At 42.0% G+C, this 18,865-nt stretch overlaps 1 protein-coding gene across 5 annotated transcripts in view; it reads right to left on the bottom strand.

Annotated features, from left to right (window-relative positions):
* EPS15 (epidermal growth factor receptor pathway substrate 15) overlaps positions 1–18,865 on the bottom strand; it is a 73,892-nt gene that overhangs the window by 49,929 nt on the left and 5,098 nt on the right. For 3 of the 5 annotated variants that reach the window (XM_075424497.1, XM_075424499.1, XM_075424502.1), the window contains exons 4-5: positions 11,618–11,707; positions 10,184–10,215 (exon numbers count right to left, since the gene is read on the bottom strand). In XM_075424497.1, the coding sequence (XP_075280612.1) occupies positions 10,184–10,215; positions 11,618–11,707 (122 nt within the window). Of the gene's footprint in view, positions 1–2,309; positions 2,494–10,183; positions 10,216–11,617; positions 11,708–18,865 lie in introns of those variants that run through there. The other 2 variants (XM_075424500.1, XM_075424501.1) reach the window with 2 other exon arrangements.

The following is an 18,865-nucleotide window of genomic DNA, read 5'->3' as shown; positions in this document are numbered from 1 at the left end:
GAGATAATCACCTTCATTTTTGCAACACTCTTTCAAGCATACTTGGTGTAATAAATTTCACCTCAGCTATGTGGTCCTGAAATATTTTTACTAATCAGCCAACAGAATACAATTAGCACCAAGAAGTTTCAAATTACGTAAACAGAACTTTGATATTCAAATAAAGGATGCCCAGCCCTCTCAGCCACTGCAGCTGCAAAGCCATCTGAAAATACCCGTCTCATTTGGAAATACCCAACTTCCTAGCAGTGTTAAATCACAGTCCAACCAAACATGGGAAAGGGAGAAGCAAGTTTGACATGATTGTGAGCTTGTCTGCAGGTTAACACGCCTCTTGTGCTCTGCACGCTGTCTACAGCAGAAAGTACCGATCTGCATACTTTTTATTGCTGGTGTTAGTAACTGACCTAACTGCAGCCAGTAACTGTACACATACATCTCTGTACCGCCATTTTCACTTCCTCATGCTCATCTAAACAGATTTAGAATACTTCATGATCTGTTACGACTTATCATAACCCTGAAATTCCAGAAGTCAGAACCCACGTTGAAGAAAATCTTTAGGCTTGCTTGACTTTCTAAGAGGATTCTTACTCAACACAGGAAAAAAGAGAAACAAACAAGAAACCCCCACAAAAATGGTCACCAACAACAGAAACAGCTTCCTCAATTTAACCACTGGTGTAAACTGTAGTCACAATGGTTTTAAGGATACTGGCAATTTTTCTGCTTCTGTCAACATCATCACATCTGTATTTAGTCCCCCTTCCACATGACCAACAAAGTAAATAAATTCTACAATGAAGGGATCACACAGCCTGTAAGCAATAACGTCTTGCTGTAGAATGTACCAGAGCAGACAGACCTCGCCTCTCCCCAAATAAAGCACCAGAATAGCCCAGGCCTTTAGACCGATGGAATTAAGGCTACTGGTCTAAAACAACTTCTTTCTTCTCCACTAAGGAGATGTTTGAAACTTCTTTCTTATGCTTGTTGAAAAAGAGACAACAGAAAAGACTAACCTAACATTTTTTAATACTAAAGCAAGCTTTCACAGAAGGTACTACACATCTTAACTATATATTTTTTAGACCTTTAAAGATACATTTATTTCCTCCACACATTTGGAGTTCATCTTTTCACTGAAGTATCCTTTCTTTCCTTGAAATAGTTGTAGATTTTCTCAAAAATCAACTACCTAACTGCAAATCGAGAAACCGAGTAGCCTTGCTGCCAACTTTTTAACTTCTACGTGCTTAAGTGACTGACGCTCAGGTACCAGCTTTACTTTCTGCGGGTGCGACAGTCGGCTCTCAGACTGCAGCACCCCAAGCCCGCACCAGCAGGCCGCCTCAGGCTTACGTGAAGCAGGAATGGAAATGCCTCATGTCACTGATAAATGAAGCAAAAACGTACCAAAACGCGCGGTTCCTTAGCTGTCAAATCGCAAGGGAATAAGATGTAGCTCTAAGAGGATAGAATAACTGGTATGGAGCAATCCTACCGCCACCAGGGAAAAAAACACCAGCCGCAAAGTTTCAGGCAAAGTGAGATCACCTGGGCACGACACGGTGCCAAAACCCTCCCAGCTCCAAGGCCACGACCCGCAAAGCTCTTCCCTCTCGGGCACCGGCACCACGCACAAACCGCGTCCCCACCCCACGGGGCCCCCCCAGCAAACCAAAGGCAAAACCACAGCCGAGCGAAGTTTCTGCCGACACCCGACACGCAGCTCTCCCTCCCGAGCCAGCCCCCCCCCTGCTGCCGAGCTCCGGGCAGCAGGCGGCTGGGCCGGCGGCTCCCCGGACCCCTCCCTCGCCTCCGAGCCCACCTTCAACACCTACGGGGCGGGTTTCTGGTCGTTGTTGTTTAAACCAGGCGCGCTGTGTCTTTCCACAAGACAAAAGACCAACCGCGATTACAGCCGCCGCCCGGACCATCCCCCACCCCAGCCCCGGGCAGCGGCACCTGCAGCCGGGCGGATCTCGCCTCACGGCCGGGACTGCCCCGCCCGGCCGCCCCCTCGCTCCCTGCCCCCGCCGCGCCTCAGCCGCCACCTGACAGCGCCGGCGGCCGTCAGCGCGGCCGGGCAGGGCTGAGGGGCGGCGGCGGGCGCACAAAGCCACCGAGCCACTCCCCAGCGGCACCGAGGCGGCCCCGCCACCCGCCTCAGCGCCGCGGCAGGGGGCCAGCTCCGGACCCCGCTCCTGCCCCCGAGGTCCCCGCCCCACCCCGGGAGGCGCCCGGCCTCGGAGCCCGCCGGCGGAAGGAGGGGACCCCCTCCCCGCGCGGGGGCCGGCGGGAGGTACCTGCGTGAGGGAGAGGTGGGCGGCCATGCTGCTTCCATCATGCACCGGCCCGGCCGCAGGAAGGACGCACCGCGGCCCCGGCACTCGCGGCCCAACTTCAGCAACTTCCCCAGCCGGCCCCGGCCAAAACCCGGCACCGGATCGCCGCCCGCCCGGGGGCCGGAGCCGGAGCCTCCTCCGCCAGCGCACGGCAGCGGGAGCCGCCAGCAAATCCGGGCGCCGGAGCGCGGGCGCCGGAGCCGGAGCCCACTCGAGGCAGCTGCAGCAAAAACCCGGAGCCGGAGTTCTTGGCCTGATCCGGTGGCCGACGTCCCCGCTGCCAGCTCGTAGCCTTTCCCCCACCTGCTCTGTTGGCCCTGCCGATGCCTGAAGCACTCTGAGCGGTGACAGCCCCCCAGCTTGGTTACGACACGGGTGGGGAAGTCCCAGGAGAGGAGGTGTGTCAGGTCTGGGTGACAGCAGTTGGGCAGCGAGCCCAGGCGGAGGCGGCAGGTGAGCCCAGCAGGACGTGGTGACCCAGCATGTCCCCTCCTGGGTCAGCGGCCGTGAGGGGCAGCCCGGGGCTTGGCCTCCAGCCTCTCTCCCCAGATCGCCCTCCGCTCGCGGGAGAGCGCACGGCGGCCCAGGCAGCCCTTGGCTGTGTAGGTCCATCTCCCCGTCAGGCCGTCCGTGCGCAGCGGAACAGCCCGGGGAACCGTGGGACTGCTGCGAGGGGAGCAGCAGAGGAAAGGGGATGAGCAACCCTCACGGCAGGACAAAACCGCGGGACAACACAGGCAGGCAGAGAAAGAGCAGCAAGCTGGAGCGGGAAGCAAACTGCCCCGCATTCTCCTAACCCGCGAGAAACAACTGCGTACGAACTGGCTGGAAGCGATACTCGTGTCACCACTGGCTCTCCCGCTCAGGGCTCCAGCTTCGCCCGGCAAAGCTCCCTCCGCCCCAACAGAGCCAGGGAGTGGGAGAGCCCCGACGGCTCCTCCTGTACCTGCTGACTGCCACGCACCGGCTATGTCAGCCACGGTTCCGAGCTCCGGGCACTACCACATCACACCGCGGTCACTGAGGTCAGAGGGAAAACGTTCCTACTTCCTTACCCCAAGATGGATTGGGCACAAATTTAAACCTGAAATACACATTTTGACCAGTAAGAGGAGATTACCCGGAGCCGTACTTGATTATTGGAAAGGTTTCACAATGTGCTTTGTTTTCTCCCTCTGCAACCCGGCATTCTTTCGTCCTCTGCAGCGCAGGGTGACGCCTACGCGGGTGCCCGTGCCCCATCCTGCTGCTCCCCAGCTGGCCATCACCCGGAGCTGCTCTTTCTCACTGTCTGTCACGACATACACAGGATCCCTCCTTCCCACCTACTCTCTGATACAGGCTTTAGAGAAGCTCTGCTTTACCGACCTGTTTCTCAGTCGTCGTTTCCAGCAAGAAAAATAAGATATAGAGGGGAGGAATATAAAAGCAAACAGTGTAGGAGGGGAAGAATATAAAAGCAAACAGTATAGATGTAAAAATACTCACACCATTCACATACTGTCACACCTCTACTCTGCCTCACACTCATTGCTTCCTAAGTGAATTTCCTACATTTCTAAATTGATTTTTTTTTCTTTGATTAAAATTGGAATACTATTCCACAATAATTAATACCTGGAAATGAAACCAGAGGATTGTAAAACTGCAGCTGCGCCTCCTGGGGACAGCAGTATTTCAGCCCGTCAGTATTTGGGAGGGGGCCCCTCGGCAGAGGTTTGGAGGGCCTGGGTTTCTGTTAGCGGCCGTCATCTCACATGGATGCCCTTTCCTCCGTCAGTTGCTTTCTCCTTCTCTCAGTCTGCTTTTCCCAGGTGAGGAGGACAACTACAGCCTGGCAGCAGGCCGGTGGCCTCTCAGGAGAGATGTTACACCCAGGCTGACGTCTTCTCAATGCAAAATAGGGTAATGGGACCTGGCTCTGGAGTTAGCGGCTTGATGTTGAGAGCTGTTGCGAGCAGCGTTTTGTGGGCAGGCTGTCTGACCCGGCAGATGTGTTCTTGCCGCTGTTCCCTTTCTCTCTGCTGGGCGTTTCAAGTGTTTCCCATCTGGTCCAGCACAGACCCGCAGCTGCAGTGAGGCTACTGAAATAACGGTGTGGAGTGAAGGAACACCAGGGCCTTGCAAGAGTACTCACCTCTCCCATCAGAGCCCTTCACGCAGGGCAGCCGCACCCAGAGCATGATTAAACGTCTCATGTCCCCTCCGAGCAGAACATACTGTCCAGGAGCTACGTCCGCTCTGGCCCAACAACCACCCCCGAGGGCCTGACCTTTCTGAAGCCTCTGGGTCAGAAAATAAACACAACCACCGCACCATTTTGCTCCCTCACACTGTGGAGTGCACAGCAGTCTGCTGATCCGGAAAGCACTGAGCTGCTGAGCTCTGCTAGGCAGCAGCAGCTCACAAGTTATGCTGGCTGCTTAGGAGCTAGCAGGCAGCGCCAGGTACGCCGCTACGTACCTTCACGCCCTGGCCATGCATACAGCCCGCGTGGCTCCTCCGAGAGATGGACGGACTTCCACAACACACGGTCATCACGCATGACCACTCTGTCCACAGTCAGAGTACAAGAATTGCTCAAGGTAATCACTGTGGCCTCTGCAAATTAATATAACGAGTTTTACTGAATCAATGCTGGATTGGTGCGGTCATGCAGATCTTTCCTGCTATTGAGTGTTCTGTGTCTCCCAGAGACAAACACTGTCCTGGACGCCCCCAACCACCTGAGTTAAAACATCTAGCTCACGGCCTCCAACATCTCTATAATAATTACGGCAGCACTTGTCAGCCTGCTGACAATGAACTGTTGTACTGCAGGTTTGTATGAATCTGGAATGACAGCTCCCAGAGGGAAACAGCTATCTGCTTCCAATCTGGAATTGAAATGTCATCTCCTGACAGCATCATAGAACTGGACTTTGTACTTATTTTTTGTCAAGAGATAAATCAGGGCTACTAAAATTTACCTGAAACCTTTGTCAGATTTGCAAAACAATGGCCTCCAACTACTTTCTTGGCTCAGCCAAGAGCAGCTCACTAGGGCTTGGCTAGGGCGGTAAAGCTCCTGAAATCTGGAACTGGGGGAGTTACTAAATGTCTCTCTCCCCTTATGTGCTCCTCAGTGGAAACCCTGTTTTTCCGTCTCTCCCTTTGCTGACCCCATGAACCTTGGCTTTTTGCAATATCTCCTGCACTGAAAATTGTGTAGATGTTGAAGGGGTGGTGGTATTGTGTGCTGGGTTTTGGGGAAAGCTTGTCAAGAACGTAAGAAAGTCAAAAGGTCCATGAACTAGGTAAAAAATTAACAGTTTCATTTTTTATCTTCTCCCATTCAACGTGAACTCAATGCGATCCCGCAGGAAATGTGTTTATCTGTAATAACTGGTATATGTTGATCTATCTGTCATATGATCCTCTAGTACAGGACACTTTTGATACCGAAAGGACACAGAAAACAGTATTAGCATGCTATTATTTGTAAGTATAATAGGATTTTCTATGATACTAAGTACTGACATTTTGGCAGATGGGTACCAGATCTCAGTGTGCTTTATTGTTTCTTTAAAAGTACAATGTCCAAGGTTAAGTCTACACTGGACAATCAAGTGACTACCACTAAATCAAACCCAGTCAAGTGGCTCGTGAAGAACGGGGCTTGCACCAGTGCAGCTATAATAGCAACAGCATAATCGCTTTGGTGCAAATCCCCATTGTAAGATGTTGTGTAACGTGACTTGTTCTAGCACAGTTGACTTCAATTGGAAACCTGTGCTGCAGCAAGACAGTGTAGGAAGGCCTTACACAAGTCAGAATCGGACACTAATGACCTCTGTGTTTTATAAATCTGTTATGATCACCAAATATCTTTGTTAGTAAAGCTAATAACATTTTAATCATATCCGCTGGTCTCCCTGGAAATAACACCTTACGTGTCCATCCCTTCCTTTATTACAGCCTTGTTTACATTACGGATCAGCACACAGGAAGCCCTTTTTTTTTTCTCCTCAAAACAACAAGGCAGCATTTATTATGACTTGTTCTGCTTGTTCTAGGAGAAGTATTATTACAACCCATGAACACTCGGGAGGCTGACTCAAGGAATGACTCACTCCTGCCTCCTGCATACCTGAACATGAAATGACATACCCAGCTTTCTGGAATTTCAGTGCAAAGCAGATTAGTAGCTCCAGTATTACAAATACAAAATTTAGGATCCAAATGTCAGAAGGATTAAACCATTTTGAGTTTTACAGAACAAAAGGAACCATATGCATGAACACATGAAATCCTGGCAAAAGAAGAATTATTATTCTATGATCAAAAAATGACATGCAAGGGAACCGGCTCACGGGTAAACAGAGACTATCTTTATGTTGCACAGGTTTCAGTAACAGCCATGCTCCTGATACACCACAGCATTTTCCCGCACTTAGAATGTCAAGAGATTCCTCCTCAGAAATGAAGAAGATCATCATACAAAACTTCAATGACCTTTTGGACTGAAGGTACCTTTTATCAGAAATCTCAAAGTACTTTCTAGGACTAGTGACACAAGCTGGTTTAGCAAGTCACATCTACAGGCATGCCTTTAACTAGAAAAACACCCCAGGATATGCTTTATGTGCTCTTTACGTTTTACACAGCTGCAAGTTTTCCAGACATAGGGTTATTGACAGGCTGGTATGTTTTAAGCCTACAAGAGACCATTACAATAACCCAGCCTGACCTTCATCAGATCTTCCATAGAGGTCTGTCAATTTTTTGCATAAAAGCCATAATGTGCGAGTCCTCCAGTGTATATATTCTAGGAGGATAATCTAGTTACCAGAGTATGTACACTGATCATTGTGAAGACTGCACAGGAACAATCTGCTAATTTCTCTTGTGCTGTGCTCTTGGCTCCTTGTGGTGGTTTGCAGACTTTCAAAGTTATAGCTGTCTTGCAAATGTTTTAAAGTGGGTTGTGGGATGATCAAATTTATACAAAACTGTAGCAGTCTTAAAGAAGCACAAACTGGGATATTAAGGTATCTTTGCATATTTCTTCACCTGATCAGTATTTTCTGTTCAGATGTTAAGAAACACTTGAATATATTTGAATGTAATTTATCTGGCAGTCTTACGTCACATAGAAACTGCGTACAGTATTGAATAATTGTTTGTATCTCTTTGTTTTTGTAAAATGATGTAATTTATATTGCAAATATTCAGGATCCCATAGAGCAAACCTATTTTTGAACTGTGATAATTAGAAAGAACAATCTTGAATTTTTATTAAGAGATTGGAATGTTACAGTTGATAGTAACCTGAATAAGGCTTGAGTAAATCTCTTCAGAATAATTGTTTGATGGAAGAATTGGCAAATTCAAAATGGAAGACTACAGACCCATCTATACCATTTTAAAACATACACAACTTTTCATTAAGACTGTAAACGTACTTTCTCCAATTAAATTGTACGAGCCAAACTCACAGGGCTATACCTCATGCCCCAAAAGAATTAGAGAAAATGTAGGTAAATACAAGAGGTCAGTCTGACCTTTTTATAAACTAGACCTTTGACACACAGAAGAGTGACATTTTTCACATAGGATTTAATTTTTAAAATTTTTAATTCAAGATCATATCCGAAAACTAGAAAAATCTTCAATGGGCACTAATGTGACATGATGTCCAGTTAATATAGCAGGGGGAGTCTTAGCCATTTCCTTGTATAGCTTAACGTATGCTCTGACAGAAATAGAACAAGTGATACCACTGTTGAAACAGCAACAGTCTTCATTATAAATTAAACACATCGATATTGTAATGTGTATTGTACATTCAACCAAAATGAAGGCTGAAAACTAACACATTTACAAAGCAGCGGGCAGAAAGGCTTCGGCCAACAGTTTCTTTTGTTCCTTTTTTTCCTTAGGCATGTTGTCTATACTATAAATCCAGGGAATGCATGGTTCACCTTTCTAAAACAATTACAAGTCTATTATGTTTTAAATAAATAGAAAATACTAAAAAAACCTAAAATCTACCCACTGAATTCCCAGCAATCCCTTAACCTAGAACTAATTCACTCTGCACTTCACAAAGACTATTAATTCATTTCAGAACTGTAAGATACGTCAAATAATTAGATAAAAACACGTTATTGACCATTTGAATTTTTTTCTTTTCATGAAATGGTGTGTCTTTAAGACACACTCATTACTGTTTATAGCCTGATGCCATTTTTATGGCATTATTGTAGATTTTGATACTACCAAGTGTTTCTTCTTGAGACTTTCCTTTTTTGTCCTCCTAATTCTTTTTATCTTCTCATATATTCTTACTTTGTCCTGAATTTTCTTTCATTTTCATCCAGTCTTAATTACAATCACAACAATGTCAAAATGGTTTGGAAGTTATGAAAATGAAATAATACTGATGTAATAATGTTGGTCGTAAGAGAAAAACCCCTAACTTTCCCAAATCAGAATGACCTACTACCTGCAACACACTCTTCAAGCTGAGCAACGATTCAGACGCCAACACAGCAAAACACTTAAAACACACATTCTTATTCAGGACAACATAATAGTAACGTTTAATTTTACACTAGTATTTAAAAGCTGTCACAAATTTAAACCATATTCCACTTGGTTTCAGCAATAACCTGCCTCATGTATGGGAGCAACAGTGACAAGACCACTGGTGATAGAACAGAGATCTCCGCTGGGTTATGGTACTGTGACTGCCAAAGGTACAGCGAGCAGATGAGTTAAAAGCCTTAGCAATAGTGGAAAATCAATCGTATTCGAAAGGATGCTAATGATTTTGCCTTCAGAGTAGACAAGGACAAAGATGACTCAACCATGTTAGTTAACCATGATTAAGCCACATTTAAAACTGTGCTAACTAAAATATGTGTTTTGATGCTTTTGTTGCTATGGAAAAGATCACAAATTATTGACAAATATAGTGAGAAGCAAGAGCAAAGCATTACTTGCCTACATCTGTATCAGTCCTGTGCGCTGTTAAGGGAGACTGCAGGTTGCACGCTGTGAAAGCTCAGATTTACTGCAGCGTTCTTTCTGCAGACAGGAGGAATTTGATGTGATTCTATAGGAATCTCTTACACGCACTCTTTCTGCTGCACTCCCCCTTCTCAGAACCACAATCCTGCTGTAGGTCCACAAATGAGAAACCACCAGGTGGGATTATTTTTGATTTACAGCTCTGTAGCAGGGAGAGGAATCCGTTCTGCTACTTGGCCAACTATTGCACAACACCATCAGAAAAAATGTTCCTTGAAGTGCAAAACATATAATCCCACTGGTGTCTATATATTGGATTTAGGAATGCTGCCTGAAAACCTCTCTTTGTTTTCTAGACTCCCGAGTTATTGATGTGTAATTAATTTTTTTTAATTCTTCTCTATCAGTTTGGTACTATCAATAATAGTAATATAATTTGACTGACAAGATAGCACCTATAATATTTTCCTTTATGAAAAATGCTTTAAACATGTACAATAAATATCACTGCTAAATATCAAAGACCAAATATTATCTCATTGCTGTAAAGTATGGATGCAGCAAATACTTCACTGTTTAATATATGTTCTTGTTTGGTTACACACACAATGCAATTGAAACATGAAATATCCTTAAAGATGACCAAATTACTTGCTTAATGACTGATTAGTTTTCTGTTTGTTTTTTTATGATTAGGTTGCAGAAGTAATGCAGCAGTGATTCAGCCTTAATGGAACTGTTTAATGTGTGCACGTGACTGATGAGATCCACAAGAGCATTAGCTGAATTTGAACTCTATCAGCTGACAAGGACTTGCTTACCTCTGTGTCACCTGATGCAGCTTTCCTATCACCTGTAATAAAAGATATTTTATCAGCTTCTCCTGTTGTGTTTAAGAGATACAGCTACAAAAGTCTGTTGAACATTCATAAAAAAAAGTTTCTTATAACTGAGTTTTAGTAGCAATTAAAGCAGCCACGGAAAACACTTCCAGTGTAATAATCACTGTGACTGTGAAAAGTACTTCATGGATTTCTGTAGTTTCACAACAGCTTTTCAATCAAAGTTGCTCAGTTTACAAATAAAATTACATTTAAATATATTCTGGCCTTAAAAATGCACCCCAGAATCCAAAAGACAAGCGAGTTAAGTCCTGCTGTTATTGGTAACATTAATTTTAATGAGATGCATAAAAGTTAAGAAGCAATTGAAGAATGTATTGGTATATTTATACATACATATCTGTATCAGATTACCAAAATCACTGACGATGATGCACAAGTATCAAACCAGACAGATTTTTCAGATTCCCGTATCAGTTTAATTTGTGTAAACATGACAAACAAACTTGTCCTTCTTTAGAAGGGCAAACCCCCCCAAGGCACTCACAAGACAAACAGAAGTCATGTATAAAAAAGACACAAAGAACACTGAGGTCCAAAAGAGGAAAGTATCGAGGTTTTAGGTATAAGACAGAGGAAGAAGCCATATAAGCTAGGTAAGATCACAGTTAGATGAGTTTTGCAGAAACAGAGGATGTTTTCTGCCTAAAAGAATCTCCATGATTCAAATTACATCCAAAACGGAAACATTCTTGATTATCAGTCTCTTCCTGTTTACTGAAGAGATATAATTTGTTCATGTTCAAATGACATTTACTTTAGTGATTTTTACTTAGAGAAATATTTGTAAAAAATTATTTAATTAATTTCTCTCTCCTTTCCCTGTGATAGCTCTCGATCACGGTAAATTACGTATATAGAGATGAGCATGAGAAAAAAACAACTTCAAAATCATCAGCAGAGCTATCTAGTTAACCGTAAAATAAATATATAGATCCAATTCTCCTAAGTAGGGAATAAATCCAAGGCTAAAAATTAGCTGTGGGTCTCCTGCATGGGACTACAGATAGATGGCACAACTGTCAGGTCAAAAATACAAATCATACAGGTACCTTGTAGACGTCGACATCAAGAAAACCTACATTGTTGTATTTATAAATACAGGTATCTGCTGTTTATTCTTGCTTTTCACTATCATTTTTGTAATTGGGTTTCTCAGGTAAGCAAGATGTCTACTAACTCTAAACAAAAAAAAGTTTGTGTCAGGCCTGGATGATATCACAATAAATATCAAATAAAAGTCAACATAATATCTAATTCTGATTATTTCAAATCCCTTCTTCCAGTATATGGAGTTCCTACAATTACAACTTAAAAATCTACAGTTATCCTCAATATAAGATTGAGACTTACGTTTACAGAATAATTTTAAAGATTGAGTTACCAATTCTGTCAAACAGACACAGGCTTTGCGAAATCTTGGTGTCATTAGATCTCTTTCTTCTGCAAAATTAAAGCACAGGAAACAAAGCTGACATGCATGGCATCTCAGGAAGAGCAGCTAGTAATTAAAAGAATGAGATAGAAGACCTGTCCGTGACGGTGGAGTTTTTCCGGATTTTTTAACTGCATTTCTGATGTGCATTGGACAGCAAATTGGAGCAGATCCCACAACCAGGCTTTTTTGCTGCTAGTGAGGCTTGAAAGGGGAAAAGTACTCAAAAATTGCTTCAGGACATGGATGAGGAAACCTTTGATCAAAGTTTCTGATAGAAGCACAGAAGCTTGGATCGCTTCCTTGGGTTTCTAAATCACTTGATAGGTATGCTTCCAGTCAGGTAACTGGCAATTACTGTATTTTTAATCTAATTCCTACTTCAAGAAAATTGGTAGAGGCAGCACAGGGGGCTTGGCCTACATAACAACTGGCACAGATGAAAGCCAGCCAGATGGCATTAGTCTAAAAGAGTTCTTTTGCCCAAAACATAGCACCTATGTCCTTCGCAGATTCTAAAACCAGCAGAGAATCTCTCTCTCCCTTTTACCACAGCTGACATTTTTACCTATCTGCAGTTCTGTTCCCTGCCCTTGTAGCTTTGTAATAACTTAAGAAATTCTTCATGTAAGAAAAGTAATTAATAACAAGATTGAAAAAGGCAAAATTTTAATTCGACTTTTTTTTTCTTTCAGGTACCTCAATTTTGTAACTTTGCTGAAATAACGTTCATCAATTCCTATAGCTCTTATGGGATTGCTAATTTAAAAAGTAATACAACTTAATACTTGACTAAGCAATGTAATATAAAGATCTACTTTTGACCACATGTGCAGATTATATTACAAATAGTAAAATTCCCAAAATTTTAGACATGCAAATTGTGCCTATACTGTTATTTGATCAAATGAACTGTGTGTGCTACTTCTAGCAGGAAGACATACTCCAAGCACTTCACTCAACCTAATGCCATAATTGGACTCTTCATGCACATTGAATAAGATCTGCCCAAACATGATATCAGATCTACATCTGGTCAACCCTCTGTTCACAATTTATTATAAACTATATTAATTAAGTCTGATCCTCATCACCAGTGGACTCAAATTTTGCTGATAATGCAAACAATCTGGGGTTTTGGCTAATGTGAAAACCTATAAAAAGGAAATATAGTAATCTAGAAAGAGAATCTATGACAAAATTGCATCTGTCCCTCAAGTTACCTGGCTGGTTCTACATTTACCATTACTTCCATCACTGCATTATGTGAGCCAAATTTCCTTCTGTCATACACAACTGCTACCTAAGTCCATAGTTTCATTGTATTTCATGACGAGAAGATGGTTTTATGTCACTATCTACTGCTTGTAAAGAAATCTCTTCCACTGCCAGCCAGCATGTTATTCAACAGCCACGAAAGAGCTGCACAGTGCTGATGAGAGGGAAGTAATGTGTTCCACTGAAAACCAGACAAGGAAATGCCTAAAACTGCAAGCTTACTGAAAAAGTAAAAGGAATTGAGTCAGCGTTCTGGGGAAAGGAAGGAACAGGGAGGGGTGAAACAAGCAGTATATTCTTCCAAAAAAACAGTATGTTCAAAGCAGATAACATGAAAAAGAGAATTGCTACTAGTATGCCATAAATAATATAAAATTTACCTAATGTACCATTAAAGTTTATGGTTCAAATCTTCTTTACTGGCCAAGTTGTACTTGCATAACAAAGGCTCTCAGAGAGTTAGTTACAGCTTTCTGATTCACCACCCAGTTCATCTCTAGCACTGTGATGGGACTGGAGATGATTCATTAGCAGAGGGAGCCAAATTGCAGTTTCGCAACCCTTCAATCCATGTAAGACACTGTTTAAACGGGTTGTAAAACTGGTTACTGTATAAGCACTTAGTCCATTAAGAACTATTCAGTCTGAAAGAAAAATTTCCTAGCTGGGGACCTTGGGTAGTTTTCTCTTACTTTGCATTGCCTGAGCACTGTACAGGGGACACAGGCAGTGAATATAGCCGAAGGCTTTCCACTTCTAACCTTACTCAGGTTTCTCCAGCTGTATGAATGCTTCAATTTCTCCAAAATAGTTTATTTAGAAGTATGATTGCACACCCATGCTTACAGATTGCTAAACTGCAAATCCAATTCAAATTTCTTGTGTTTGGGGGAACTGTATCCCTGGATGCAATATGCCCTCTGAGCATGCATAATTTGAAACAGATGGCTCACCAGATGAGCTGCCAAACGCACAAGGCCAATTCAAATGCCATCCAAAAGTAAAAGTTAAGTGGGATAAAAGTCTTCCTTGTCCCACTTTAGATAAACAGGGCCTATCTGCCTGGAAGATGCTCTTTTCTCATTTCCTGCCTTTCTACTTATTCCTTTCAAATATGGCATGCTCTAGAAAACAGAATCGTTTTTCCCAGCTACCAAGATTTCATCACATATTTTCCAATTTTTTGTTTGTTTTTTCAATAAAGCTCCAGCCTGTGGAGTTAAGAGCTTGCATGGGTTATAGGAGCTTTAATTTAAAAAAAGCAAACAAGAAAGCAGCAAAATATAGGACCTTTCTGGCCTTCAAGGTTGCCAAGAAAAGCTTGAAAATGTGAACCCTGAAGGTTCAGAGACCAAAATTCCTTTTTAACTTACGCTTTGGTTGGCAGGGCTTAAGGACAAATAAATAATTTAAAATGCCTAGAATATGAAGTCTACTGATTTCCCATTTAAACAATCTGATATAGAAACAGCTACGAGAAAGTTCTCCCCAGCTTGTAATACTTCCTAGCCTTTCCACAGGACCCCCTGCCAAACCCTCGGTCTGTGGCTTGCCTAAGTGGAAGCACTGTTCCTGCTGGCATTATTATGCCTTAGGCAATGCCTTCACTGATTTGAAGCTACCATATGACTCAGTTTTCCCAGATACGCCAATTTTTTCCATCTGGATTTTTTTCCTGAGGACACACGCACATTTATGTATATCTATATTTGTCTATTAATCTGTCCATCTCCCCAAACTCTGTATGTAGTTGTCTGAATTTCTTAACATCAGGAATCCTGACACAGTACATTCAAAAAACCCTGAGAATGGCAGATTGCATACTGTAGAGTTTCTCTGTGCATGAAAAAAATCAAACATTTCCAAAAAGTAATTACACTGTCTGAGCATTCACTGTACAGAATAGGCCCATGCTCTTACTGGGAACAGAAATGACAGCCGTCACTTGAGTCAGTCAAGCACTACCAAGATCAGTTACACTGCAGAGTATTACCTATGCTTCACACAGTCACTGCATCAGCTGACACTGCACTGATTATCCCCAGAAATCTTTAAAGTACTACAATGCTACAATTGAGAATTTGTGGGTATACAGGATTCGAGCTAAAAACCACAAAGAAATCGTAAATTGAGTTAACTCTACAGCCAAGACAAACAAACAGGGTATAAGATTGTTCCACTGCCTATAAGAAACAGAACATTGTCCTCCTCATGTTTTAGAAATCAAGTGAAAGGAGTAAATTTAAAGCAGCGACTCTGGAGTGATTCATCTTATGACACATCACCCCTGATATTTAACAGATTGAATTCCCATACAAAAGTGTAAAGCCAAGCAGACATAGCATTTTACAGACAGAATGGGTTAATGTTATCAATATATAAATGACAGCTGGATCAGGGAAAACTGTGGGCAGGATTTTGTTTTGTCCAAAGTTGTCAGATATGCAAACCAAATTTTGAAAGACTAATGACAGTTCAGTTGCTACCGATTTTGCTGTATTCAGAAGAACTGCATCTTTTCTCTAGTTGGCATACTAGAAACAGCATAATTAGAACTAGTCAGCATACACCAGAGAGTGTAATACTAAAAGCTCCTCTTTTCTTACGCAATATGAACAGCAGAGCTTAACTTTGGCTATTTATATGCTTTAATCTTTAAGTCAATGGGATAAATTTTGGTCTTGATCATGTACATGTAACCACACCAACACCAATGGAACACACAAGTATGAACAAATTCTGGTCTGTTTGGCCTGAACTGGAAACACCTGACTAAACTCACACTTGCATTTGTTCGTATCTTATTTTGAAAGACTTAATGCTGCTAATCTGCAAACGATATTGCAAACTTCACCAACAAATTAAACCAGACTATCTATTGTGTATATGTCAAGTGAACACACAACTGTAAGAAACTACAAAATCAGCCTAAACATTACCAACTTCTGCTTATGCTATGGAAATCAAAGTCTCACTGCACACTGCAAACTATTTTTATAGTTAGACTTGCTTGTTAGTATATTCCTCACAAGTTTATTTTCAAAAATTAATTCTCTTCGACAACAGAAAGAAAATTATGTAACTCTCCATTTTCTGACAATTGTCCAGAGAATTCAGTTAACTCCAGTAGCATTTACAGATTTTAATATTAATGTTACTGTAGCATTTGCTTAGAAGTTACGCTGCAGCTACTGGTCAGATGACATAGTTTATCAGGGCACTGGGAAGTATGAATAAAACAGACTGAACTTTTGAAACCTGGAAGCAAACAGATGCAACAAGGCCTGGATTTTCATCAAGTTCTTGGCTTACAAACTGAGTAACAGAGCTGCCCTGTGTGTGCTGCTGCCTACGAGCTGAGTAGGATTCCCTTTGTTTCAGTCCACGACATCTGGGCTTATTTCAGCAGTTCTGAGCAACTTCAGCTTCATCGAAAGTCAATGAAACTGCTAATGTTAAAAAATGGGGAAAATAAGGTCTGACTACCACAACGTAAAATTAGCCTACAATCTCTTTAAAGATCCCCACAGAAATTCCACTCCTTCACTGGGAAAAAAAAATAATACAAAGCCATTCTTGAAAGAGTCCCTTATATAGACCTATAGAGTCCTTCAGCTAATGCTGTGAAAATAAGAACATAATATAAGAATAGAGGTAGTGGCTCAGAACAAAGGTCTAAATAGCCCAGTGCCCAGTGCCCTGGGCTAGTGGCTGTGGAAGACTGCAGGAGCAGATAAGCGTGTAGTGAGACTGCCCTGGTGTACTTCCCAAACCTCCAGTACTTTACAGCTCAGAAGTCACCTGAGCTGGAGCTGTTTAATTGATGCGTGTGGTTGTTTTAGTCTAGTAGACAGCTGATTAATGTGTTCTATAATACGACCCAGGCTTTTGTTTCATACTGCTAAGGTGGGCTAGGGCTTTCCCCTGATCTTTGAACCTGCGTTCTCTTCCTGCTGATAACAAGCTGATGAAGCTGCAGGAGGTGCTGCTGTGAACCAGCCTCACTTCATCTGGAAATCAGATGTAGCTGCATCCTGCACATGAGTCTGCTAGTTCACACATAGTCGGAATAGACTCCTGACAGCTTCTGAGAGCTGTCAAAGTAGCAAAACACCCATCTGCTCTCTAAATTGAGGTCCAAGTGCAGATCATGATTTCTGGGGAGCAATTTGAGTTTATTCTGCCAGTTCTGGTGGCTACTTATTTTTCTTCTACTGAATCCATTCCCTGCTTCTTTCTCCATTTCTCATGGAAGAGAGAGAGAGTTGAATAGGATGAAAAAATAATTTCTGCATTTTCACTTCCATCAGAACAAGGAGGAAGCAAATCCCTTATGCAGGCACCAGAAAGGATTAATTTAATTCTCAGATAAGGAGAAAAAGACTTCTCTAATTTTTGGTAGGGTAAACCTTGCTACTTTTCTTTCCTATGCTGATACAAGAAACAGTAACCCTAAAGAAAGAACTTTTTGGCATCCCAAAATCAGGGCAGTATTAGATGAGGGATTATGCTGTATATAGGGCTCTTCCTACATACAGATCACTGGGAGTGTTTCTAGATTTGGCCTTAAATCCCAGAATGAAATCCAGAAGGAGCTGGAAACTGATTCTAAATGGACACAACTGAAACTTACTTTTAAAAGATACTCCTTTAATACTTCTAGTTATGGAAATAAGACTAGTAATAGAAGCACTCGTGGGACAGTGCTCATTCTATATACTTGTGTTTTATGATTGATGCTCAGCTCTAGGTCTTCTTGACTTTACTTTTATCATCACTTTCATCTCCTTAGCTTTCCCACCTAATAAGTCTAAAAATTACCATAGTCAGATGGTCAAGTCTAATACATTATTTCTGCTATTTATCTGGACCAAAAAAAAAAAAAAAAGGAAAAAGATATTTTTCCTCCAGATTTTAATAGGACTTTGTGCCAGATAGCACAGATACTTTTCATAACAGCCTAATAATATGCATATATTTTGGAACCTAGATATGTATATACAATAGCTTTAAATACTAGCTTTGATATTGCTGTATCTATTAACAACAAATAAATATAGTGTATAAAGAAAAAATAAACACTCCCACCTGAAACACAGCATATCAACCTTATGATTAGGGACAACACTCTTTAAATGTCAATACTGTTATGTTACCATATTTAAATCAGTTTTTTCCTTTTCCCTTGCTAAAATTGCTACACATCAAACTCTTCTGTAAATAGTCTAAATTTTCTCAGAAGACAGCGTATCTAATGCATTCTTGCAAAACAAATTGACTACAAAGAGCACGTAACCTTATTTGAAACATATTAATAGGCCAAACACTATGAAAAGACAAACGGTGGGAAAGCTCTAGGAAAACAGATTATACTTATTTGCCTTTTTGTACCAGTGGGCTGCATACCACAGCTGCAGTGAAGTCAAACATTCCAGTTGAGCAGCATTCCTGTATATCTTTTCAAAGTCTCTGTAGAGACTAAAGTAGAAATCACTTATTTGTGGTTGAGAAAATAGCATGGACTTCTGCATTAAATTTTAAATAAATTCTACCCACAGGATGATAAGATGCTTAAATCAAACGATGAGACGTCACCCATCTAAGCAATGCATTAGGAGTATGAAATGTGATTCAGCATGCTGTGAACTCTAAACTCTTGCACCCAACAAAGACATCAGGCCTGCTGTTCTCAAGACTTTTTAATTTGTTGTAAGTTTTATAATAAAATAACGCTAAGATTACAGTGAATCGTTCACCCTGCAAAATTCATTCCAGCATTTTTCTAGTTGCTAGATTGACTCCCAGACTACCAGAGCTCAGTCTACTACAGATGGAAAACAGCTCATATAACTGTTTTTTCAGTATAAAGGGTAGGCAAATATTTTAAT

The sequence above is a fragment of the Opisthocomus hoazin genome, chromosome 6 (assembly GCF_030867145.1).
Source record: "Opisthocomus hoazin isolate bOpiHoa1 chromosome 6, bOpiHoa1.hap1, whole genome shotgun sequence".
Lineage (NCBI taxonomy): Eukaryota > Metazoa > Chordata > Aves > Opisthocomiformes > Opisthocomidae > Opisthocomus > Opisthocomus hoazin.
The sequence above is the reverse complement of the archived record's forward strand: the minus strand, read 5'-3'. Positions and strand labels throughout refer to the sequence as shown.